The 24372-nt window shown below is 59.9% G+C and overlaps 1 protein-coding gene across 4 annotated transcripts in view; it reads right to left on the reverse strand.

The window, feature by feature from the left end:
* Positions 1–20543: 20543 nt before the first annotated feature.
* Positions 20544–24372, reverse strand: part of UBE2G2 (ubiquitin conjugating enzyme E2 G2) — a 30523-nt gene continuing 26694 nt past the window's right edge. For 2 of the 4 annotated variants that reach the window (XM_032630626.1, XM_032630625.1), the window contains 2 exons: positions 23695–23835; positions 20544–22377 (listed from right to left, as the gene is read on the reverse strand). In XM_032630626.1, coding sequence (XP_032486517.1) covers positions 22265–22377; positions 23695–23835 — 254 coding nt within the window. In that variant the 3' untranslated portion in view covers positions 20544–22264. Of the gene's footprint in view, positions 23836–24372 lie in introns of all 4 variants that reach the window. The other 2 variants (XM_032630623.1, XM_032630624.1) reach the window with 2 other exon arrangements.

Below are 24372 nucleotides of genomic sequence, written 5' to 3' on the forward strand. Positions count from 1 at the left end.
TTCTAAGCCCCTGGGCTTGCGGTGCTTTGTTACAGCAGCCCCAGCAAACGAATACACTGCACTTTAGACAACGTTCATGCTCCCTAAGCTCGGGTTCCTACAAGGCAACCCACTGCGTGTGCACATGGTGCCTGGGCCTTCACGTCACCCTGTGGAACTGGTACGGATGCTGGCACCTGCCTGCTGCCATCATGGGAGGGACACACTGCCTCTGTCTCTGGCCCAGGAGTCTCACGTCTTCTGCCAGAATCCCCGATACTGTGTCAGGCCGACCTGACAATATGCAAGTGGGGTCAAACCTCAGCCCTTAAGAGCTCTTGATGTAAACCTCTTGAAGGGCTCAAGTGATTTTACTTTGACATGAGCCAGATGAGGTTGATGGAGAAACACACACACACACACACGCACACACACACACAGATGTCCCAGGAACCTGTCTGGCTGTTTCTCCTTTTTTTGGGGGGGGGGGCATTAAATATTAATGGCATCTGTGACATCCCAGTATTGTTTTCAATTATTTTTAAAATCTCAAATCTATGCACAAAATGCTCCCTTTGACTCGAACATTTTCACTGGTACGGGGTCATTTCTTACAGTGGAGAAAAGGTAGAACAATCTAAATGTCTAAAAATAGAATCAGTGTGATTAAAAAATATATCACATAAATTTCAATAACTCTAATACATTTCTCCTTCTCAACAAGACAAATGCCCTTCCCTCCCCCTCCTCCAGGTGCCTCTCATTCCCAAATCCCTGCTTTCGTTCTCCTGGGTGTCTTTGGCCCTTGAGGTCCTCCTATCAGTAGAGACACGCGAAGCCCAGGTGTCCCTCAAAGCTCCCCCAGGGTCCCTGAAGCTCTCCTGGCAGTGTCAGCCTGGGCCCTTCTGCTCCACCAGCACGCAGAGCTTTCAACGCCCCTGTCGCTGGTCTCTGCTTTCACACACTAGACCTCACCACACAGACTCCTTCCTGACAACAAAAGTACAGGGAGAACCTACAGGAGGGCTCTCCCTTTGGGGACTTGGGGACAGAGTCACAGGAAGGAGACATTTGAGCCCGTCCTGAAATCAAACAAAGCCCCAGCGCGAGGAGCTCAGAGTTCACTAATGAACTTCACATCAGATGAGGCCTGAGGCCCAGTTTGTCCCTACCCTTTGCTTTTCCTCGTAAACACCCATTTACCGCTGACTGACGGGAGGTACTGCCCACTGGCGCCCATGACTCACACCCAGGAAGGAAAGGGCTGACAGCCGAGTCCCACACTGTCAGGAAGGCCCCCAGGCTCCCGGGGGGCTGGGACTGCCCGCTCAGAACCCACAGGAAATGTCCTGGGAGCAGGTGCACCATTTGGGAAATGAATGACGCTCTGAAATTTGCTGGCGTGATGGTTGATTTTATGTGTCAACTCGGCTGGGCCACGGTACTCAGATATTTGGTCAAACATGTCCGGCTGTTGCTGTGAAGGTGTTTTCTAGATGAGATTAACATGTAAATCAGTAGATTTTGAATAAAGCAGATTACCTGCCATAAGGTGAGCAGGCCTCCTCCAACGAGTTAAAAGCTTCAGGAAAAAGACTGGTTGGTGTTCTTTCAAGGAGGAAGGAATTCTGCCCGGAATCTGTATTCAGACTGGAGCTGCAAGATCAGCTCTTCCCTGGGTCTCCAGCCTGCCAGCCTGCCCTTCAGGTCTGGACGTTTGGGACCCGCTAATCCCCGCGATTACGGAGCCACCTCCTCAAAACCAGTCTCTCTCTCTCTCCTATTGCTTCAGTTTCTCTGGCGAACCCTGACGACTACAGCTAAGGCAGTGCTTCATAAGTTATCTTCAGGACACACCCTAGGGTGCAGAGGGGAGAGCGGAGGGGCAGGGGAAGGAGGAAGACGCGCTGAGAAGGCGAGGCTCCTCGACACTGACCCCTCTGCAAGCAGAGCTCTGCTTCTACTCTGCTTACAGACTGGAGTTCCATGTACTGTCACTTTAGGGGGACAGGGTCTCCTACGTTAAGACTTAAGTCTAGAAACCACGGTGGTAGGGAAGTTCAACATGATCCATTTACGTGGATCCAGAAGGTTGGATCTATCCTCAGTGGGGGCACCTCTATTCCTTGAGTAGGTTACCACACACCTTAGGCACGCACTTACTGTTTTCTACACTATCCTGCCCTATGATGACACCCCAGAAGCTTCTAAGGGACTCTTTGTTATAGACTCCACCTAGACGAAGCCTGTCCAAGAGCTCAGCATTACATCACGTTTAGGGTTCAAGGAGGCCCTGGCAGTTTTCCTTTGAAGGTCCTGGGCTCAGCCAGGTTTGCCGCAAATGTGGCCCAGGGAAGCCCATCCCAGAAAGAGGGAAGGCAGCTCGCTGTCACCAGGAGCCTGCCTGGAGGAGGAAGCTATGCTGAATTTCCAACACCACAACCCCCCTCCCAACCCCACGTGATTGTTTCTAGAAGCATGCTTACTGCTGGAGTGGTCATCTCTAAAGGCTCCGCCCATTACGTTGGGACCAAATGTGAGATGGGGGAGTGGAGTTGGGTAGAAGGAAGTATGACCCTGCCTTTCCCCCACTAACAGGCTTTTGGATTACTTTAAATACCAAAAGCCGGCTTCCCTGGTGGCGCAGTGGTTGAGAGTCCGCCTGCCGATGCAGGGGACACGGGTTCGTGCCCCGGTCTGGGAAGATCCCACATGCCGCGGAGCGGCTGGGCCCGTGAGCCATGGCCGCTGAGCCTGTGCGTCCGGAGCCTGTCCTCCGCAACGGGAGAGGCCACAACAGTGAGAGGCCCGCGTAACGCATAAAAAAAAAAAAAAAAAAAAAAAAAAAAAAAAAAAAAAAAAAGAATCCGCCTGCCAATGCAGGGGACACGGGTTCGAGCCCTGGTCCAGGAAGATCCCACATGCCACGGAGCAACTAAGCCCGTGCGCCACAACTACTGAGCCTATGTGCCACAACTACTGAAGCCCGTGCACCTAGAGCCCGTGCTCCGAAACAAGAGAAGCCACTGCAATGAGAAGCCCGTGCACCGCAACAAGGAGCAGCCCCCACTTGCCGCAAGTAGAGAAAACCCGCGTGCAGCAACGAAGACCCAACGCGGTCAAAAATAAATCAATAAATAAAATAAATTTTAAAGCAAGTAAATAAATACCAAAAGCTGCATTCGTGTAATCACCCAAGTTAGTTTTCTTAGCTGGTTATAAGAAGGGAGCTGAGGCGAAGGGCATTCTGCTTTGTGCTAGTTCTGTGACTGCTGTGCCCCGAAGGCAGGACAAGGGACGTAGCACATCCGCCCTGTGGAGGCCAGGCCGCACCTCTCAGCCTCGGTGCCAAGGCCAGCAGGCTGCTTCCTCCCCCTGGCCCACCAGGCCGTCATTTCCAGCTGGCCGGGGGCCCCGTTCCCACCTCCAGGCACAAAGCCTGTTCTTAAAATTCTTTCCAGATTAACCCACGTTAATCTAAGCCCGATAAAAGCATAGGTTTTACCTTCTACTCGGAGCTGCACTGTCATTTCCCCCAACAACCTGGTGAAAAAAACAATAAAACCAGCAGCAGGGCCTGGAGGGAAGCTGCAATTACAGGGGTGCGAGGCTGGCGGGGCAGCACCCACTTCAAAGGCGGGGGATGGGGGCGGAGCAGGCAGAGGTGTAATTGCCTCCCGCTCAGAGCGGCAGGAACAAAGGCCCCACTGCTTGATGTGAGTCAACCCGAGTCCGGAAGGGGAGGCGTGTACCTCCACCCTGCACCTTGCACCGGGGACCCCGCCAGCCGCCCTCCCTCTGCCCAGTCCGTGGAAACGCAGGGATGCAACAGGCCAGGCTTTGGGGAGACCAACGGGACTCACCGGCTCCCTATCGGTGCTGGCCCAGGTGCCCCAAAGCAGGATGGAGATGGGCGTGGTCTGCCTCCCACCCTGGGGGGCATCTGCCGGGACAGGGCTAGGTCTGTGCCCTGGCCTGCACCCTCTCGGAACCCCAGCTGCCCTTGGCAGGCAGAGGTCAGAGCCTCCCTGGGGCTGGGTGTCCCGGGCACCTGAAGAGCAGGGGCCCCGCCCTCCCTGCCACGGGGACCTTGGGATCTGGGGAGGGAAGCCAGGCTTGGGGGGCCTCCAGAAGGACCTACCAGAGAGAAGAAAGCTCGGGGTCCAGGGTGACCATCCACAGGCCACTTGCCTGATGGCCAGCTGGCCCCAGACTGGCCCCAGATCAGAGTATTTTGGCCTCCATGTTGGTGTCCTATCCTTGTTACCTTAAGACATTTTTAAAACCGTGTCTTCCGAAGACACAGGCTGTGCGAATGCTGCCCTGGGGCACCGTGTGCTCAGTTTTAAACGGGTTCCGGGGGAGTGACGGTGAACGCATAGTTTTCTGGCTTAAATAGAACCGGACTTTGGGGCATTTGTGGACTCTCAGTCCTGCATTGAGATCTTCTCTCGCGATGTCTTCTTGCACAGGCAGGCGTGGGTGTCACTCTGCCCGGTCAGTGAGGTGGGGGGGCCGGGACCCAGCCCGCCTGGCGGTGGCGGGCATATGCCAGGGTGCACGCGGTCTGTCCGTTATTCCCACAAACGGCGCCCCGGCCTCGGCCTCCTTGCTGCGTGGGGGACCGTGGGGTCAGAGGCTGTGTGCCCTCCCCGGGCTCCCTGCACAACCCCCGTTCTTCCTCAGCTGAGCTGCCTCACTCCTCCCTGACCAGGCCCACACACCTGCCCCCTTGCCCTGCAGGTGAGGCCACGTCCCTGGTCGCTGCAGCCTCATTCCTGAGAGCGCCCCTCCCTCCGAGCCCCTCCCCCTCCCCCCTCCCCCCACCCCCGGGCCATTCACTCCACCTGCTAAGGGAGGCTCGGGACAGCAGTTCTGAAAGCCCAGTGCCCTGACCCGGGGCGCAGGCTCCTTCCCCGCCCTGGAGAGCCTCGTGCCCGCCCTAGGCCCCTCCTCACCCGCCCCCTCATGTTCCCCGCTCTCTCCCCGATGTCTGTGGAGCGGCACCTCCCGAGCGGAAGGGCTGCGTGGGCCCTGGAGCGGCAGGTGCCCGGGGGCAGGAGGCGGGGCGCCAGCGTGGGCTCCCTGGCCCGAGGGGCCGAGACGCGTCTCAGGTCTGCCAGCGGCTGACCTCCACGGGGTCCAGGCTCCTGGCTGCGCCTCTGCCCCTGATCACTGGCTTCTCCCTGGTCTGTCCTCTCACAGCTCCACTCAAGGGTGCCCGCTGCTGGATTAGGGCCCAACCTGCCCCAGCCGGGAAGGTGGGCCAGGCCAGTGGCACCGTCCTTGCGGCGGAGGCCTGGGCCTCGTGCTCCCGGTGGGAGCTCGGCATTGAGAGCGGCCAGCCCTCTGACCCAGCGAGTGCCGCCGGGGACACGTTCACAGGCTACTCCCACAGAAGCACAGGGACAGAGAAGGCTGTCAGCAGCACCGGGTGGGGGTGGAGGCGTCGTGGCCGTCAGCCGGAGGGGCCTCGAGGCCGGGGGGGTGGGGGGGGGGCGGCAGGTGCGTGGAGGAGCTGCCGGAGGAGGGGCTCATCGGCGCGCTCCCCACGCCGCCTGCGGCACCGAGGGCGGTGAGCGCCAAGCCCCGCCGGGCGACACCAGGAGACCTTGCACCGCGCAGGCAGCTGCAGGCCCGGCGAGGGCAGCTCACTGCTCTCCCCCCACCGACCCCGGGCACTGGAACCAGGCGGGTGAACCGCCTCTGGCCACTGCCCCACGTCCCTCCGCAGGGGCCGGTCTGGGACCCGGGAGACCTGGCCAGTCTCCCCTCCCCACCGGTCCCTGTGAAGCAAGGAAGACCACCTGCACCCAAACTGTGCCCCGTCCCAGAGCCCAGCCCGACGCCCCGAGTGGCATGGGCCCCAGGGCCAGCTGCCAGCTGTTGGCGGGGCAGAGGGGAGGGGTGCGGGGTGTGCCACGCAGGGTCCCTCAGAGGAGGAATTGAAGATCCCAGATGAGAGATATAGCCCCAGGGTGGTGGGGGCGGCCCTGGGGGTGCGGGCCGGGAGCTTCGGGGGCGGCCCACGTGGCGGTCTCTCTCTCTCTGCCCACTCTCTCCCACCCTCATCTCTCTGTCTCTCCCCCACCCCCTCTCAGAGCCCAGCCGCCACGTAAAATGGTCCAGGCCACCCCTCTGGAGAGGCCACGAGGCTGGGCACGCAGGCCCCCAGCTGACGACCAGCACGACAAGGCTAACCCTGCGAGGCAGCCGTGGACCCTCCAGCCCACGGGAGCCTCCAGACGATGGAGCCCAGCCAACACCCTGACGGCAGCCTCGCGGGATGTCTGAGCCAGAACCGCCCAGCCCGGTGGCCGCGGGATGCCCAACCCTCAGAGACAGAGAGGAAACTTGTGCCTGTCTCGAGTAGCTAAGTTTGGGTGACATGTCATAGAGCAGGTACTCAGGCAGGTACCCTCTTCTGTTCAGACACAGCCTTTCCTCCTGTCACCTGACTGCCACCTTCACTTCTCCATCCAGCCCCATCATCTACTGATTGGATGTGGATCAAACTAACAGCAATGCAATGTCAACCCCAACTCACATGAGACACTCAGCCAGTCGTCAAAGTACTCGCGTGAGCCCCGGACTTCTGAGTGGCCTATGACGTGGTCATCAATTCAGTGTTAATGTCCACTGAGGCTTGTTTGATCCTATCGATCAATGATACATGAACCACAGAAAAACCCAAATGGCCATCTAAGCAAGAGGTGCATTTCCCCCAAAAATGCCTACTGTGGTTTTAAATATTTTATCAAAAGATATAATTAGGACTTCCCTGGTGGCACACTGCTTAAGAATCCGCCTGCCAATGCAGGGGACACGGGTTCGAGCCCTGGTCCGGGAAGATCCCACATGCCGCGGAGCAACGAAGCCCACGTGGCACAACTACTGAGCCTGCTTGCCTATAGAGCCCGTGTTTTGCAACAAGAGAAGCTGCCGCAGTGAGAAGCCCACGCACCACAACGGAGAGCAGCCCCCGCTCACCGCAACTAGAGAAAGCCCGCGTGCAGCAACGAAGACCCAACGCAGCCAAAATATATATAATTATATTGTTTACGCAGAGTTATGCATTTTGTACTAAGATTAGTTTAAGGGAAAATCCAGAAAAATCCAAAAGAAATGATTGAGCGCTGTGAGCCTGATGGTCACGGAACTTTTGAAACGCTCGTTTCGATTGGCACACCGGCCTCCGTCGCAGAGAACTGTGATAGGATGAACCACAAAAGCCTTTCCCAGCAAAACAATGGGACTCTGGTTAAACTGTGAGCGTGGGCAGTGCGGGGCCCTTCGCTGAGTAACCAGCTCCCCGGGCTCCATGCTGTCCCCTGGGTGTCAGTTAGACGAGCCTGCTCTCGGCGTGCCACGTGCAGGCCCCCGCTCTGCCGGGCCGGCCAGACCTGAGTCAGACCTGCGTCCGAGGAGGGGCAGCACCTCTCCTGCAGGTGGGCATCACCTGGGTACTCCTTCGAAATGCAAATTCTCAGGTCCCACCCGGGCTGGGGGCCCAGGCCTCCGGGTGACTCGGCTGCTGTGGGGTTTTGTATCTGCGGCAGAAAGGCCGACAACCCAGACCCTCAGGTGCGGGGAGGCGTGGGCCAGGACGGGCTGCGCTGCAGAAGGCGCCAGGGCGCCGGGAGGGAAGGTCAGAAACGAGGCGGGGCCCCGGTTCCCCGCACCGTCCCCCCACAGCCCCAGCGGGAGGCCCCGCCAGGCACAGATTTCCCCTCCAGGCCGCCAGGCGGCCGGACCTCAAAACCCCAGGCTCGGCAGAAGCAGCCAGGCCCCAGGAGCACGTGTGCGACTCTGTCGCTGTGAAGCGCTCAGAGAGCAGCTCTGCAGCAGCAGGGAGCGGATTCTGGGGTGCCAGCTGGGAGAGGGGAGGGGAGTGCCGGCTGATGGGTGCGGGGTTCACCTTTGGGGACCAGACAGAGGTGATGTCTGTACGGTAATGTGAACGTGCTAAATGCCGCTGAACGGTCACTTTAAAACTGGTAATTTTTATGTTATATGAATTTTCTCTTAAAAACAGCCCGCTGGGGACCACAGCGTGATTCCGTCCGTCCGTCACCCGCCCACACTTCCATTGTCACTTAGGTCACGAGCTGTCTGAGATCCTTTCCCGTCCACAGCTGCCCCACTACCAGAGACCAAAGGCCTCGTTGATCAGCGGGTCAGTGATGCTGCTGGGCTCTGCCCGGCCCCGTGGCCCCAGGAGGGTCCCAGACGGGAAGAACCTCTTAAGGCCTTGGCGGGGGGATGGCACTCCAGGGCCGGACGGAACCAGTGTTCAGGCTGCCTCTTCCCAGGGACTCCCCAGGATGGCAACGGTGCAGCTTCCCCACGGGGCTGCCCCGAGGCCGAGGGCGCCCGGTGCTGCTTGGCCGGGGCTCTGGGCCGGGTGCCATCACCACCGATAGCTGTCACCCGATGCCGTGTCCCAGATCACTGCCTGCAGCCCCTAACCGGGGACATCAGGAACAGGAAAGGCAGGCGCAGCGCTCAGGCTCAGATGTCGACCGGGTCTGGGGGAGCGGGGTGATCGCGGTCCCCTTCAGGGTGGGTGGCTCTCGTTCTCCCCGCGCGGCCGAGCCTGACCAGGCGTCTCCAGACAGAGGATGTTCGCTGCTGACCCAGCCGACCCCTGACTCCTCTCAGGCTGGTCCCAGGAGTTCCCACCCGGCCAGGGCAGCCTGCACCGTGCTGGCCCTGCCCCCAGTCACCTGCCAGGGACCCCACGTGAAGCAAGGCTGCCTGAGGCAGCACCACGTTGGGGGCCGCATCCTGCAGTGTCCGTGCTTACAGGGCGCTTCCACCAACCAGAGTCCACCTGAGCCTCGAGTGAAAGAGTCCAGAGGCCTGGCGCTGGGTCGTTGGAGCCTGTGTCTAGAGATAACGTGGGCCACTCAGCCCCTGCCCAAAGCTGTGAAGCACTTGGCCAGACCTTTCCAACATCTGTGCAATGATCTCGCAGTCCATCCCCCCTGCACCACCAGGCTGAGAACACACTGTTTGTACCAAATGAATGAGTGAATGATGTCCTGCCCCACTGACACGTCACTGAGGAGACGGCGGACTCCTGCGGCTCCCCCAAGCCCCACGAGGCCTGGCTGCAGCCCTGCTGCCCCCCTGCACTCCCCCTAGGACTCAGACCCTGGTCTGGGGCGCCAGACGGCTCTCACTGGCTCTGGACGGCAGGAGGGGCCCTGCTGGAAGCTCTTGCGTTTCTGGTGATGGACACAGACGCTGGGCTGTGAACACAGAGGCTGAGCCGTGTCCCCTCTGTGCTCTGCTCTCTGTGCACCCAGGTGACGAGCCTCTGCCCAGATGCTCTTACTCACAAATCAACAAAACGCCCCGCTGCTTTCTTGCACTCTGAGTGGTTTTAGGCAGGGTTAACCTCTCGCTCCCAGTGGCGGGTATCGGCGTATAATAGGCAGAATTAAACGCCAGGCGCGCGTGTGCCAGACGGTCGAGCCAGGGCCACGACCCGCAAGTGGAGCGAGGGCAGTGCCCCCACAGAATCCACCAGAACGCGCAGACCAATTACAGGTGAGCACCGCCGACAGGAACATCCCCGTGGAAGCTCCGGCCCTTTCTAACACTCTGAGCGGTTTCACTCCCTGGGATTTGTGCCTCTGACCTGCCGTGGTCCCCTGAGCTCAGGCAGGACACGTGTGTCACACGCTCTCGTGGTGAACTTGCAGAGGCCCCGGAGACGGGTTCCTCAGGTTGCAAAGAACAAAATCTGCCCCTGGGGGCGGAAGTGGATGGAGGGCTCCGGGGTCACAGGGCCACAGGACGTCTGTCCCGAGGGGCACGTGCTTGGGGTGTGTCTGTCCTGGGACCCTCAGCTCAGGGCTCCAGCCCCCGAGGCACGGCCCTAGTGGCTGAGGCGTGGATTGCAGGCTCCCCGTCCCACCGACGGCAGCCATGGAGAAAGGCGATTCCCAAAGGGCACTGGCGCGGGGGGCATTGCCAAAATAGGAGAGAAGGGGCCCAGGGCCCAAGCAAGCACCTCACACGTCACACTGCCCCAGCTGTCCCTGGCTGCTCCAGCCAGCAGCCTTACTCCCTTGCCTCTGCTCCTCCGCGGATCCATTGGCAAATCCCGTGGATTCTCCAAAAACCAGCCTCGAGTGCCTCCAGTCTCCATCTTCTCCGCCCCCAACCCCCTAGCACAGCCTCCAGCTGACCCGGCTTCCGTGCCCCCTGCCCCACCCGTCCCCCACGAGCAGGAGGGGCCTTTCAAGACGCCACTCCACGCGGGTGGGTGGCTCCTGGGACCTCGAGGGCCCCACCACCTGCGGAAGGACAGCCATGCTGGACACGCCGCCCACGAGGCCACGTCCGGGCCACTCCGTGCAGCCTCACCGGGGTGCCCCGTTCCCAGCCATCTCTGTGCACGTTTGCGTGTGGGCACGTATGTATGCACGTGCCTGTGCACGCGCGTGTGGCCGTCTAACCAGTGAGGACAGGGCCCCACGAGAGTCCGAGGCCTGTGCGTCTCCTCCAGCCGCAGGTGATGAGCGCTGGGCGCAGGCCCAGCTTTGATAGGATCTCGGCAGACCAGGTGCGCAGGGCAGCTGTAGATGAGGGAGGGAGCTGGACAGGTTCCGAGCACGACTGACTCCTGGAGGGTCATCGCTAATGAGGGGCTGGTGACTGGTCTGGACACACGGTGAGCCTGCCTGTGTGTGTGTGTGTGTGTGTGTGTGTGTGTGTGTGTGTGTGTGTGTGTGTGTGTGTGTGTGTATACATATATACACGAGGGTGAGGGTGGGGCTCCCCATGCCGGTGCTCTGGACAGAGGTGGCGGTGGAGGCATCCTGGAAGGCAGCTTAGTAGAAAGTGCCTGTTACTCAAGGCCCCCTGCCCTCGAGGACCCCGGGGAGGCCATAGTGGGTGACGACAGTGACAAATGACAGTAACAACGGTCACGGGTCCTGTTTACGTCGGGCCCCTGAGCGCCAGGCTCCAGCTCCAGCGAGAAGGATCCAGGCCCAAACCCAGGTCTGGCTGCCCCTGAGCCAAGTTCTCGGCCACCCCTGGGCAGCTCTGCGAGGCCCTCCATGGGGACTCCACGGTCTGACCTCAGGACAGTCCTCCTGGGGTCAGTTTCAATCACTACCTCACAGCCAGCAGGGCGGCTCCTCGGGGAATGGGACGCGGGAGGCCCTGCAGCAGCAGGCGGGGCTCCGCCTTGAGGACAAAGGCTCTGGACTTGAAGCCGGGCCGAGGGAGACAGGGGAGGAGCCGCAGAGAATGCCCCTCCCTGGGGCCCGCTGGTGCAGGAGGCTCCCGAAGCTGGGGCATTCACGCCATCAAGGAGGTCCCAGGCCAGTGGGCACTGCAGGGCCCAGACGCCAGGGAGCGGGAGCCTCCACTGCAGCGTGCTGGGAAAGGGGACCGCTCGTTCCGTGAACACTTACGGGGCAGGGAATCCAAGCCAGGCCCCGCTCTCTGCACGGGGCGGGAGGCCGTCATGTTCCCCAGATTCACACACTGAAGCCCCAGTGTGATGGTGTTTGGAGGTGGGAGCTTTGGGATGTAGCTAGGTCAACCGAGGTCATGAGGGTGGGGCCCCCAGCGGGATTCATGTCCTTGAGAGAAGAGGGGGAGACCAGAGCTTCCGCTCCTGCCCTGAGAGGACACGGCAAGGAGGCTGCAGACCAGGAAGAGGCTTCTCACCGGACCCGACCGTGCAGGCACCTGGCCTCGGCCTCCAGGCACCAACCCACGAGAAGTGAACGTCTGTTGTTCAAGCGGCCGCCCGTGCGTTTCACGTGGCAGTGCCATGCCTTCCCCATGTGTCTCCATAGAGACAGACAAGAGACTAGACGGAAGGGTGGGATGCTGGGGCAGACGGTGGTGGGGGTACGGAAAACGCCCCCCAGTGCATTCAGGGCCGAGTGACAGCAGGAGCCCACGGGTGGTGTGGGGAGTGGGGGAAAGGAAGGGACCAGGAAGGCGCCCAGACCTGGGAACCCAGGCTCGGCTGGACCTGGGAACCTGGGCGTCGGCTGCCCAGCCTGGCTGAGCCCTCACGTTGGAAGGCAGGACCCCGGGCTCCTGAGAAGAGGCAGGACACCCCGCAAAGGGCTACACTCTCTGGGTGACCACAGTCCCGAACGCAGGGAGCCTAGGAAGGTGGCCCTCAACGCAGCAGAGCCAGGGACCCTGTCCTGGAGGAGCGGCGGGCACGGCACGCTGGGACAGGAGTCAGGACAGTCACGCTTACTCACGTGCATTTGCCAACTGTAAACGGAAACAGTTCAAAAATACGCATAGAGCGGAGGAAATCCTGGCTGGCCCGCTCCTCCCCAGCAGACATCGCAAGCCCCAGGTGAGCCCACGGTCAAGTGCAGGGAGAGGCTCCGGGGGAGGGAGGGGGTGAGAGGAGAGTCCTGACCTAAGACCGGCCACCCCCAATCCTTCCAGGCCCGGGAGGCCCCATCCTTGTCCCGAGCCCTGTGGGTGACTGCTTCTGGCCAGCGGGCTGTGAGCGAGGTGACCGCAGCCCAGAAGGGGAGGCGGCGGGGGTGGTCCCGGCCCACGTGTCAGCCACCTGCAGGTCACACTCACCGAAGACGGGGAGGGGACACCCGCGAGGGACCCAGCACCGCCCGGTGCAGCCGGCACACCCAGGCCCCGGGCTCAGGCCCTCATCCCGGGAAGGGCTGGCCTGTGGCTAGTGTGGCTGCAGAGCTGGGCCTGGGCCCCGGAGGGACGGGAGGAAGCTCCGGGCGTGAGAGGACCAGGTGAGTTCACCTGTCCAGTCCTGGCCACAGATCAGTGCGGGTCTGGCTGCCCGGCGCTCCCTCTCGTTCTGACGGGCGTGCTCGGGGCTTCACGGATTTGCAGCCCTCGCTGCTGAGACCCAGGGACGTTCCTCGTGACGCAGCGCCTCTCCAAGCAGGCCCGGAAGGACCCCTGGCTCCTCCTTCTACTTCATATTCAGATGGCAAGTCGCTCCTTTAAAGCACCTTCCGTAAGATTTAGCTGCATTTTCAAAAGAATTAGATTTTCAAAAGCTTAATTTTAATAATTTTGATTTCCATGTTATAATCATTAATTATATTTGTATTTTGCAAATCATCCGTTATAATTTGCACTTTCACTTTTAATAGGTACCCTTGAATACCTCAGAAGAGAACTTTTTAAATACTGAAAAGTACTTTGCCTTTTATCTTCCTATTTAACTTTACTTATTTGATGGAAATGTATTCAAGTTTTGTACACGCTGAATATAATCACAGCTTTTAAGAATATTTTAGAGCAACACTGTTAATAGATATTAATTTAGTGAAAATCTTGAGTATGACGTGATTAGTGATTCTGTTGAAATGAGGGAAAGAATACATTTTATGGGATAAATGCACAACAACGAGGGAAAAAACCGTGTTTGTGTTGATTACACATCCGACGTCACCAGCTCATCAACAGAAGCCCCAGACCCAAGCGGCCACAACTGAACTGTTTTCGTACTTTGCCGTCAACACTTCCTGGTCGGGATGGGGACGGACGTGTCTTACTTCACGGTTTATTGTCTCCCCTTCGTCCTTCCCATGCGCGGGCCCCACCCCCCCGTCCCCCCACCCCCCACCCCGTCCCCGCCCCCTGCTGGCTCTGAGCCCCTCCCTTCCTGGAGGGGCCCGTGCAGGGGAGGAGCCCTTAGCTGAGAGCCCCTGCAGACCCCCCGGACAGGGATGGACAGCGAGGGGCAGGCCCACCGCCCCGGCCGTCCTGGAGCCCCGCAGCCACCTGGCCGCAGCACGAGTGGCCACCCAGGCCACATCTGGAGACCCCGCAGGCTCCTGCGTCAGAGGACGCTCCAGGGAGGGGCAAGCCCACGGGGCTCCGGGCAGGGGCCTGGCATGTGCCGATGCACCAGGGACCTCGTCTGCCACCTACGGTCAGCAGGGACACAGCCGGTGGGCAGGGGCTTTGGCGGGTCCCGGTCCTCCAGATGAGGCTCGGGCCCCTCCCCACGGCGAGCGCGAGCACCTGGAGCCCGGCATGCGCGGGCCGGCAAATCGCAGGTGATTCATGCGGCTAATTTCTTTATGACAATCAGGCTAAATTAGGTTAATTATTTTTTAATCATTCTCTCGAGGGTTACATGAAAATACTTGAAGCCAGTCCACGAACGTGGAGCGCTGCCAGGTACAGGGCACTATCTGATGGACGGGATGCCAGCGGCAGGGAGCGCCAGGGGCGGGGGGCGGCGCTGGGGCCAGGCCTCTGCCCTGCTCTGGGAGGGCACTGAGGGCCCCTTGCTGGGTGTCCAGGCACTTAGATGTGAGTGTGTGCTCCGGGCACTGTCTGCTTGCCCAGCCCTGCGGCCCCTCCCTCGATAAGCCTGGACGCCAAGACCTGGGTCACCAGTGGGCCCCTGGGTGCCGTCACCATAGTGGGGTCCCCACCCCAGCTCCTCCGTCCTGGCCCCTTCGTCCCACCCACCCTCTTCCATTCAGCAGCACAACTGAACTTTCTAGATCAATCTAGAAACCGTGGGATGCAGGGCCCCCCCCCCCCCCCCCCCCCCCCCCGCCTGGCTCCTCCCCTGAGACTTCAGCCTCCCCGACCCCCACCCCTGGTCAGAGCCCTGCTCCGGGCCACCTGCCGGCTCAGCCATCCCTCCGGAATGGTGTGGCTCCCCCAGCTGACCCTGCAGGGGAGCTTGGCAGGCTGCACACAGCCAGACAGAGCACCGGCCACGGTTGGCTCCTCCCGCCATCAACGCAGAACCTCTGGCAGCCAAGGTAGCCCCACTGCCCCACAGCTGCCCCATGAACCGCCCCCTCACTCACCACTCCATCACTGTGGCGGGAAACCCTTCTCTGCTCCCATGGCCCGTACCTCCTGGGCGGGCTGCCCCGTCCTCCGTGCACTAGTCGCTGACCACACCCGCCACAGTCCCCGGGCCAGGCACACCTGCACGGTGGCCTTGCCGCGTCAGGGGTTCTGGTTCTTGCTGCTTTGGGTCTTTGGATGGGCCTGACACCAAGGTCTGTGCGAGACCCCAAAACAGAGTGTGGGTTCATACAGAGGACGGTCAGTCAAAGCCAAAAAATAACGTGAAGCACACTTTAAAAGTAACCTCCAGGCGTCCAGGGTGAGCGAGAAGATGGTGCAGCCGAGTGCCTCGAGCAAGGATGACTGACAACTGCTCAAATCTGCAGACACACAAATCTACACACTCGCAGAGCTCCATGACACCCAAACGGGACAAACTCCAAGGGGCCCAGGGCCACGCTCATCCCATTAAGAGAACCGGAGACGGAGGCCGGAGCCTGGAAGCCGTCAGAGGGACGGAGTGCTCAAGGGACGGCAAGTTCGGCCACGACGGTTCCTCGCCGGATATGGAGGCCAAGAGGCAGCGGGGACGGCGAGTCTAGTCCGAATCCTACATGGGGTGCAGCATCTCCAGGAACAGAGGCAAAACCAACAGGCTGGGAAGAAGGAAACGAGGAGGATGTTCTCGAGGCAGAAAATGTCACCAGGGGGACGAGGCCCCAGAGGCAGGTGCAGAAAACAGAAATAGTGAACATCTCAACAAGGATAATACGTTATTTATCTCCTTGAAAGTCTTTAAAATAACTAAATCCTGAAAGCAAAAACCAGAACATCGTCTGGGTGACTCCTCCCCCCAACGTGTGCACACGTGACACGGATGACAAATGGGGGGGTCCTGCACGGCTGTATGGGTTCTGGGTGTCACTTAAAGTGGTAAATTATTAACATAGACTGTGCAAAACCAGGTATGTCTACTGTAATCCCTAGAGCAATCGTTAGGAGATTAATACAAATAAATATATGCTAAAGCTAACAAACTAAATAGAATACTAAAAGAGATTCAAATAACCTAAAAGAGGGCAGGAGAACAGGAACAAATACCCCAACCAGAGGAGCAGACAAAGCAAATGAAGCTGTAGACCAGATCCAAGCACCTCGATGACTTTACTAAACAAAAATATGCTAATTAAAAGAGAGACTGTCACATCGGATAGAAATAATAAAAGCATAGGAACACCCCCCCAATACATGCTATCTGTAAGAAATCCACTTTAAATATATTGCTATATATGGCTTTAATGTTAAAAAAAAAAATTCCCCAAAGAAACCAGTAAGTCCAGATAGTTTAACAGGTAAGTTCTACCAAACTTTCAAGAAACAGGTAATCCAGTAAGAAAAAAGAACAGAGACTCCCCAAACCATCCCTGAGGCCAGTCTGACTCTGATGCCAAAACCAAGACACAGAGAGAAGCCAACCCACTCCCTCGTGAGTGTAGCCAGAAACCCGTCAGCCAAGCGCTGCCAATCAAGTGGAACAGACGATTTCAGGAAGAACACACCGGATTACCCCACAAACACAGGATGGTGCAATTATAGAAAAATCCGGAAACGCAACTCACTTTACGGATTAACAGGAAAAGGGTGCTCATGGGTGCAGGTGGGCGGCAGGGGCGGGGCAGGCATCATCAGAGCAAGTGAAGTCTGAGCAGTGCCCCGAAAACTACCCGGAGGGGGGGCTGCATCTCAGCATGGGGAGGGGGTCGGGGGGCAGGCTCTCCGGGCCAACCCGTCCTCCGGTGACCGGGAGCTGTCTGGTTTCATAGCACAGGGGCCGCAGGACTCAGCTTCTGCTTTGAAAGACGAGTGATCTGGGGGGAGCTTTTCTTTCCCTGCGGCGCCTGGCAGCCCCACTCCGTGGTCCCCTCGGCCCTGGGCAGCAGCGTGATGAACACCCAGCCGGCACCTCACGGTGCTCGTCCACCCTGATTGCACGTCCACAGCGAGGAGTGCTGATGCGACGGGGTGGCCCCGGCCGATGGCGGTTAAGAGGAGACACAGAGATCTGCGCTGAAGGGCAGGCTCCGTTCTCTCCAGAGGTGTTCCAAAGACCCCCAGGGGCCCTGGCCCAAGTATGCATTGTGACCACTCTCTCGACCACCCACGGGCCCCAGCCCAGAAGAAAGCCGGCCCCAAGGCCCCCCTGCAGGCCCCACCTGCAGGGTGCTCTGAGCCCCGGAGCCCGGCCCACCCCTCCTCCCTCTGCTACCCTGGCTCAGGCTCTGCCCTCGGGGTCCTTGGGCCAGGTTTGGCCGAGGGAAGCTCCAGCATGTCCCCGTGGCCCGGAGGAGAGTGGACAGATGGAGGATTCACTCCCACCCTCCCCCGCTGCTGGGCTCTGGTTGGCAGGGGCTGGCCCCTGGCTGGTGGCCGGTCACAACCCGGTGACCTCAGCTCCGGCGCAGCAGGGCTAGGATGCCCTCCACCTCTCACCCAGGCCTCAGGGTCCCTGTAAGACTGCCGGGCTCCCTGCGGTGCCCAGGGGGTGCAGGGGCGGGACGTGAAGGCCAAGCTCCATCCCGCCCCGCACGGCCGGACCTCGGGTGGTCTCATCCTCCCTGGATACCGAGGCTCCAGTGCGGGCACACGTTGGGTGGGGGCACCAGCCTTAAGCAGGCAGGGCCGGCTGGGCGAGGTGGTGCCCAGGTCTGCGGGTGGGACCTCCCTGCCACCCGTCGCCCCAGGGAGCTGCTTCACGGGCGGGAACTAGTCCAGGAGGGAGAACCCGGTGAGAGCCCCCGAGTCTGCTCTGCCCTGAAGCTGCAAGTGTTTCCTGTGGTTCCAACTCGTTTAGTACATCACCCAGGATTTCCAAAAGCCACCGGCAAAAGACAATATCCTCGGTCTCTCATCTCCACCGAGTCGGTTCCAGCGTCAGGTCCTCTGCCGGGAAGGTAAGTCCACACGCGCGCACACGCTCACGCCTGCTAAAGGGACATGTCGCGACGTTCCCCGGAGCGAGCACAAGTCACAGGGACATCCAGTCGCTCACACACACTCCGCCGAGCCGCGTGGGGTGCGGACAGGCCCAGTCCATGGCCCCCACTCAGCAGGCCCGGGCGCCCTCCCGGTGCTGCTGCCAGGGCCCAGTGGGAGCCGCTCAGACAGGGCAGCCCACAGCCACAACGCGGTGACCTGCGTGGAGGGACGGAGGTGATGCGGTCTCACCACCCCCCACCACCATCCCCACCGGCCCGTCCCCCGCAGCCTGCGCCCCTCCAGGGGCCGAGCTCAGCTCCTTGCAGGGCTGGATGCCCAGGCCTGGGGCCCATGAACACGTCCACCCTTGTCTGGGCCCCTGAAAGGAGATGACACCACCAAGACGCCCTGGGACTCGAGGGAGGACTTCCACGGCGCGGCTGCACCCCTGCTGGCTCCGCGAGTGCCCCTCGGTGTCACAGCAGACACTCCCCGGGTACCTCTCCCTTCCATGCTCCGTGCGTTTTACACATTGTCCCAAGTGTAGTCAGCAGAGGTGAGGCTGAGGACACGCCACGTGCCGTGTCCTAAGGGCTGCAGGTTGACTTGCCCCAGCAACGCTGCGTCCGTGGGGACACGGCGGAACATGCCCCCACGGGAGCCGCGCCCCCACGGGAGCCGCGGCCGTTCAGATGAGGACTCCGGGGCGGCAGGGCCTGCCAGCTCACCGGGCTCATGAGGGCCGCCAGGAGGCAGGCAGCAGTGGGCTCCGGGGCCCCACCCTAGGACGGAAGGCGGGGAGCAGGCAGGCGGGGGACAGCACTGCTCCCCCGAGGCTGGCGGCGGCGTAGACAGCTGCGGGGAGTCTGCGCCCAGTGCACACGCGGCGGCCCCCAGCAGGGCAGGCACTGTGGAGAGAGGCTCAGGGTGACAGGGCTGGGGGCCCAGGCAGATGGCGCTGAGGGGAGGCTGGAGGGGCGGCCTCTGTGACCCGGCCGGGCTGGCATCCTCAGGAGCTGGGCTTCGCTCGAACAGGGAGGTGGTGGGCCAGGGGTGAGGCCGCACCCAGGACACAGGCCAGATGCCGCGGGGCCCGGGCAGCGGGAGCGGGGCCCGGGGACTCGGTCAGGGGTGGGGAAGGCAGACTTCTGCCTCTGCAGGGACTGGACCGTGGCTCTGTGCCCTCTACAGAGGCCAGTCCAGCGTCCTGCTGTGCTCTGAGCTGACTTCCAGGGCCGGGGCATAGCCTTCTGGCCACATGGCCTGCGGTCAGGCCTCGGGGGGCGCGGGGGGAGTGGCAGCAGGGGATCCTGAGCCGCCCCCGTGTAACCAGGGTGGGTTCTGTACTCCACCCAGGAGCCCTGACGATGCACAGGACGAATGCATCACACCAGCACGACCTCTGAAAAATCAGCAACCTGACCTGTACAAAAACCACACGGAAAGCAGCCACAGCCCACGCATGGGAGGGAAGGGCAGAGTGGACCCTGCGGGCTCCGTGTTTCCAGTCCTCCGGGGCCACAGAGCCGGCAGGGATGCGCCCCTCCCCCCAGGACACGCCCAGGACACCGCAGTGGGGCTCCCACACCCAGACGATAAAACCCCGGAACTCCCCTCTTTGTGCCCAGAACCAGACTGGCAAACAGGAAAACAAGGGTGGACATTCGCCTCAAATAACCAAACCTCTGCAGAAGACCAATGCCATGGAGAAGGGGCATTAAACACAACACATGAAAAATGAACCACAAAGAAACCTAACAGAGCAAACCAACCTTTTCAATTAAATCTAATTAAAATCCCCAGAGGGGAAAAGTTCAGGATACCTGTGCAGGAGAGAGCACAGCTGGCCTGGGACGGCCGTCCTCAGGCAGCTGGGGACATGCGCTCGGGGAGGGGGTCCCACGTGGTGGGACAGGAGCGCCTCACTGGCCTAAACGATCTGCACCCTGGTATGGCGTGCGCTGCACACCTTCTCTCCCTCGGGGGACTGGAGTCTTGGTGCCAGGCAGAGGGTGCCCACGTGACCAGCCCCCGATAAAAGCCCTGGGCGCTGGTCCCCCAGGAGCTCCCTGCCGGGGAGTCAAGCGCACGCCGTGTGGCTCCGCTGGGGGGTGCTCGGGAGGCCTGTGCCTGGTGCCCCCGACCCCTCCCCACGCCACGTTCCCTGTGGCGCTCGAGTCCCTGGGCCTTTGGCTGTAATAGATCTCAGCCGTGAGGTCTCCCAGGGAACCACTGAACCTGGGGGTGGTACTGGGGACCCCAACTCACGATCACGTCGGAGATCTTCAATAGTAAGAAGTACGCTGGAAACCCCTGGGCAAAAGGCAGAATGAAGGCTGCTGGAGGGCGGGCCGAGCCCCTGGCCCGGACACGGCACAGAGGGCGTTGGGCGAGAGGAGGCCGAGGGACATAAGCAGACTCACGTCAGCAGCCATGATGAGACTGGAGACTCGAGAGCAGGACAGAAGCGCCACCTCCGCGCCTGCTGGTCTCTCCTCGCCCGACGGCCGTCTGCTGCCAACACTCACAGCTCAAGGAAAGCCCGCGGGTCAGTCGAGGCTGGTGAAAACGTCTGCCGACCCCAACAGGGACACACGGGAATTCCAGGGGAGGCCAGCGGGCGGAAGGAACAGGAAAGAGCGAAACTTCCCAAAGCTCACGTGTCTTGGGAAGGAGGTGGTAGTGGGAGTCCTGGCGGCCGTGCCACCTGTAGGGGGCACCCCCGCTGCCCACCGGCCACGGGGTTCCCATACGATTATATTAAAACACGACAGAGAAAACACTGCTTGGGACAGGGGGAAGATATAGCTTTATTTTACCATAGGAATTAATAAACTCCGTCACAGAATAAGGACACCATGGGACTCCTCTTTTGTTTCATTTAATAAATACAAATGAATAAAAATACTTTCTTTTGCAAAGAGACTGCCCCCTTCCTTCTCCAGATTTCCTGAGCCCCCGTGGCCACCTGCTGACGTGGTCACAGGCCCACACTCCACCTTTTCCTCTCTATGGAGAGGGCTACGTCTCATCCAACACGCCCACAGATACTATGTAGGTACAATACCTCTCCTTTCCCCATCCCCTTCCGAATACAAGTCCTCGTACTGCATTTCAACTTTTAAATGATTCCCTTCTGAGAAGGAAAGAGTCTGGTTTCCACAGAAGCCCTTTAGCCAGTACCACTTAACACCAAGAAATTAGCGAGGTTTCAGTAAAACAGACTCCTGCCCGCGGGCACATTATGAAAGGGAAAGGATAACATAAAGTAAAATGTATTGTATGTCTTGTAGACTTTCCCTTATTTCAAAAATAGAAACTCCTATTTAAATTTAACCTGTTTGAAACAGGCCAAATATTTAACTGCTTGCAACAGATCTGTTATTGCTTGAAACGGAGCCCTGGCCGCACGGCTGAGCTACCCGCAGCTGAGCTACCCACGCCGGAGGAATCCAGACCACCTCAAAACCACGAGCCGCAGCTGAGCACCCCCTACCGACTCGGGGACCCCGGGGACCCCATGTGCCACGCTCCCACGAGCGCCGGTCAGGTCTGGGAGGAAGCACACCTCTGCGCCCTGCGCTACCGGGAGCGTCCCTTCCCAAGTTGCAAAGAACGGTTTTGTCCCAATAGTTAAAGTTCCCGCTGCAGCCACCACGTACAAACGCTTAGCACTTTCCAGTTTTCAGATTGGAAAAGAAAAACTCCAACACACCCAGAAGACACTCTGACTACAATCTCGGTCTCACGTGCCCCTGCTCTGGTAAATGCACTGGGAACTGAGACACGAGCGTAAACTGTGATCAATACCAGCAGGGAAAACGCCGGTCTTCATGGCCAGGAGGAAACTTCTTTTCTATGTGCCCCATTTTTCATTAGTCCACATTTTAAAAAAGTATTTATTTCCTGAAAGTATTTCTAAATGTGATTATTTGTAACATACAACAAATGAAAAATGTGCCTAGACTGCAAGAAAAAAATCTGCTTGTAAAACAAAGTACTGAAACAAAGTCATGTCCTCCTCACGGGGGACAAGGGAACCAGGAGGGGCCCCCAGAGACATCCGGCCGCTGCCCTCCTCCTGGTCTGCAAGGCCCCACGTCTTCGGAAGGAGCGTCACTGGTGCTAGTCCCTGGGGGGCCGGCGCGTACGCCCCTCCCCGCTCCGCACTAAGTGCTGGGTCCGCAGGCACGTCAGCTGGAGAGGTAGTGGTGACGGCTCATCATCTCCCTGGGCCACCTCGGCAAGAACGAGGGGTGGGTCCCTCAACTGCACCCAGCTGTCATCGTCTTACAGAAACCATCACTGCAGAAGAGAAGGCTGTTTGGGGTGGGAAAGGTAGAAAAGAAATAGATGCTGTGGTTCTGCAAGCTTGCCTTTTTTGGTACCAGCACAGCGTCACTGTCACTAAGTGTCTTGGAGGAGAAACTCCAAAAACTGCTCGGTGGAAACTCCAAAAACTGCACGCACGCGCGGGCACACAGCTGTGCACACACGTGGGCAAGGCTCAGAGCCCCAGCGACTTCTGCACGATCTGCTTGGCGATCTTGTAAAACTGTTCCCGGTCATCCCGCCACATTTTGGAGGCATCCACGTTGGCCCCGCTTTCATCGTTGGGCTCTGAAAGAGAAGGTGAACCTCCACGTGAAGGGGCTCAAGAAGGAAAGCCCTGGCAAGACCTCCCACCTCCTGTAAGAACATCACTGATCTTCCCAGAGAGGTAACCAGAGATGAACCAGAAGCGCCGAGGGACGTGGAACTCCGGGCAAGGACATCAGTTCTGTGGACATGAGAGCCTTCCCCTGAGGGACGGGGCGGAGCAGCGGCGGACAGACCCACCCTCAGGGCTCCTCCACCCGAGCCTCCCAAGGGCCACACCAGCCAACTCGGCTTCACTCAAGAGGCATGAGCCGAGCAGATCAAGCGGCCACTAGGGGCCTCCCCCTCGGGCCTCCTGTTTGGCCACCAGCTCTCTCGGTTCGATGCTCCTCCGTTTCATGGGCGCTCTCTTCCCCCGGGGCTGCCGGGCCGTTCCTCTCTCAGCTCCCTCCTGCCACGAGCCCTGTCTACCCGGAGAGGGCACACACCCTCACCTCCACAGCCAGTCCCCAAGAGCCCCCGTCAAGGTGGCGACTCACACAACACCCCGAACTCTTCTCTCCCCCAAATCCTGCTCCGTCTGGAGTCCCGTCCCCGAAGTCCGCACCCCTCCACCCCACAGTGAGGGCAGGAGCGCCCCCCCCAGGATGCTGAGGCCCTAGAGCCGGAGTCTCCAAGGTCCCCCCAACCTCCTCCATCCTCTTGGCCTGGGACCCACCCCGCCTGTTTCAAGCACATGGGCTGCAAGGGCGATAACCGCCCCACAAGCGGGCATCAGCTCCGGGCCAGTGCAGGTCCACGGGGCGCCCCACCCCCAGCCGGGCTCCAGCCGTACCTATAGTCCTGGTGACGCCGCCAGAGGGTCCGTGCCCCCCCACAACCTTGTTAACTCCCACGTGTTCTAAACTCACCTCGGGAAGTGTCCCCTGCACCCTGATCTCAGGATTTATCACAGCGGCCTGCAACAGCTGGTGGCTGTGAAGGTTCCCTTAGAACGCGGGGCCTTAGGGTTGGGGTCGGTGTCACCTGAGCTTTACACCCCAGGACACAGTGCCCACCGAGTGAATGAAATGCCCACGGCTACTCACGGCCAACGGTGGGCACACCCAAGACCATCTTCACATCTGGAACCATGAAAAGCAGCTTACGCTTGGCAAAGTGTGCATGAATGACATTACGTGAAAAAGCAGAAAGGAAAACAGTATATATGGACTCCTCACGGTGGACAGGGAGTTACAGACAAGGGCTGACGAGGAAAGAGAGGCAGCACCGAGTGTCGGGTCTCCCCCTCCGGACGTGAACCTGCAGTGTGCCAGGAGCCGGCGCGGCGGGCGTTACCTGCCAGCATGCTCACCACCGACAGGAGGATCTTCTCCACGCTCTGCACGGGGCTCCACCGCTCGGCGCTGCTCTCGTAGCCCATGGGGTCGTCGCCGGGAGCGTGCAGGATGGAGATGCAGACTCTGCCGTCAGGGTAGACTGCGGGGTCAGAGCACAGCCGGTGAGCCGAGGGAACGGGCCCGCGATAGGGCGCTCGGTCAGGCCCACAGAGAAAGGGCAGCAAGCGGCGCAGACAGCGGGACGGAGCTGCCTGCACGCGGCCCCGGCGCCACATCCACGGCCACGCTCACGTGCACGCGCTCCCCGCGGGCCCGGTCGGGCTCCCAGGGCGCCGCTCACGCACCGACAGGGTGCTGGGCCAGTCTGAGCAGCTCTAGTCTCATGGCGTGACTCCACCTTCATACGGATTTAAAAAGCACTGTATCCAAAGGGGATAAATGAAAGGCTACCTGGCAGCCAGATATCCCACCAAAATACCTCATGTAATTAGACCCTCCACAACACTTTTCATAAAAAGTTTCTTACATACCCCTCGTTCTGCCATTAAATCCCTGAAATGGACTGTGTAAAATATACGTTGCCATAGCTGGGAAAAACGCTACAGGAATTACTTAAATACCCAGAGAAAGACAGATGCCTGGAATTCTCTTGCTAACTGACTATAACAGAGAAACG

The sequence above is a fragment of the Phocoena sinus genome, chromosome 4 (assembly GCF_008692025.1).
Source record: "Phocoena sinus isolate mPhoSin1 chromosome 4, mPhoSin1.pri, whole genome shotgun sequence".
Classification (NCBI taxonomy): Eukaryota; Metazoa; Chordata; class Mammalia; order Artiodactyla; family Phocoenidae; genus Phocoena; species Phocoena sinus.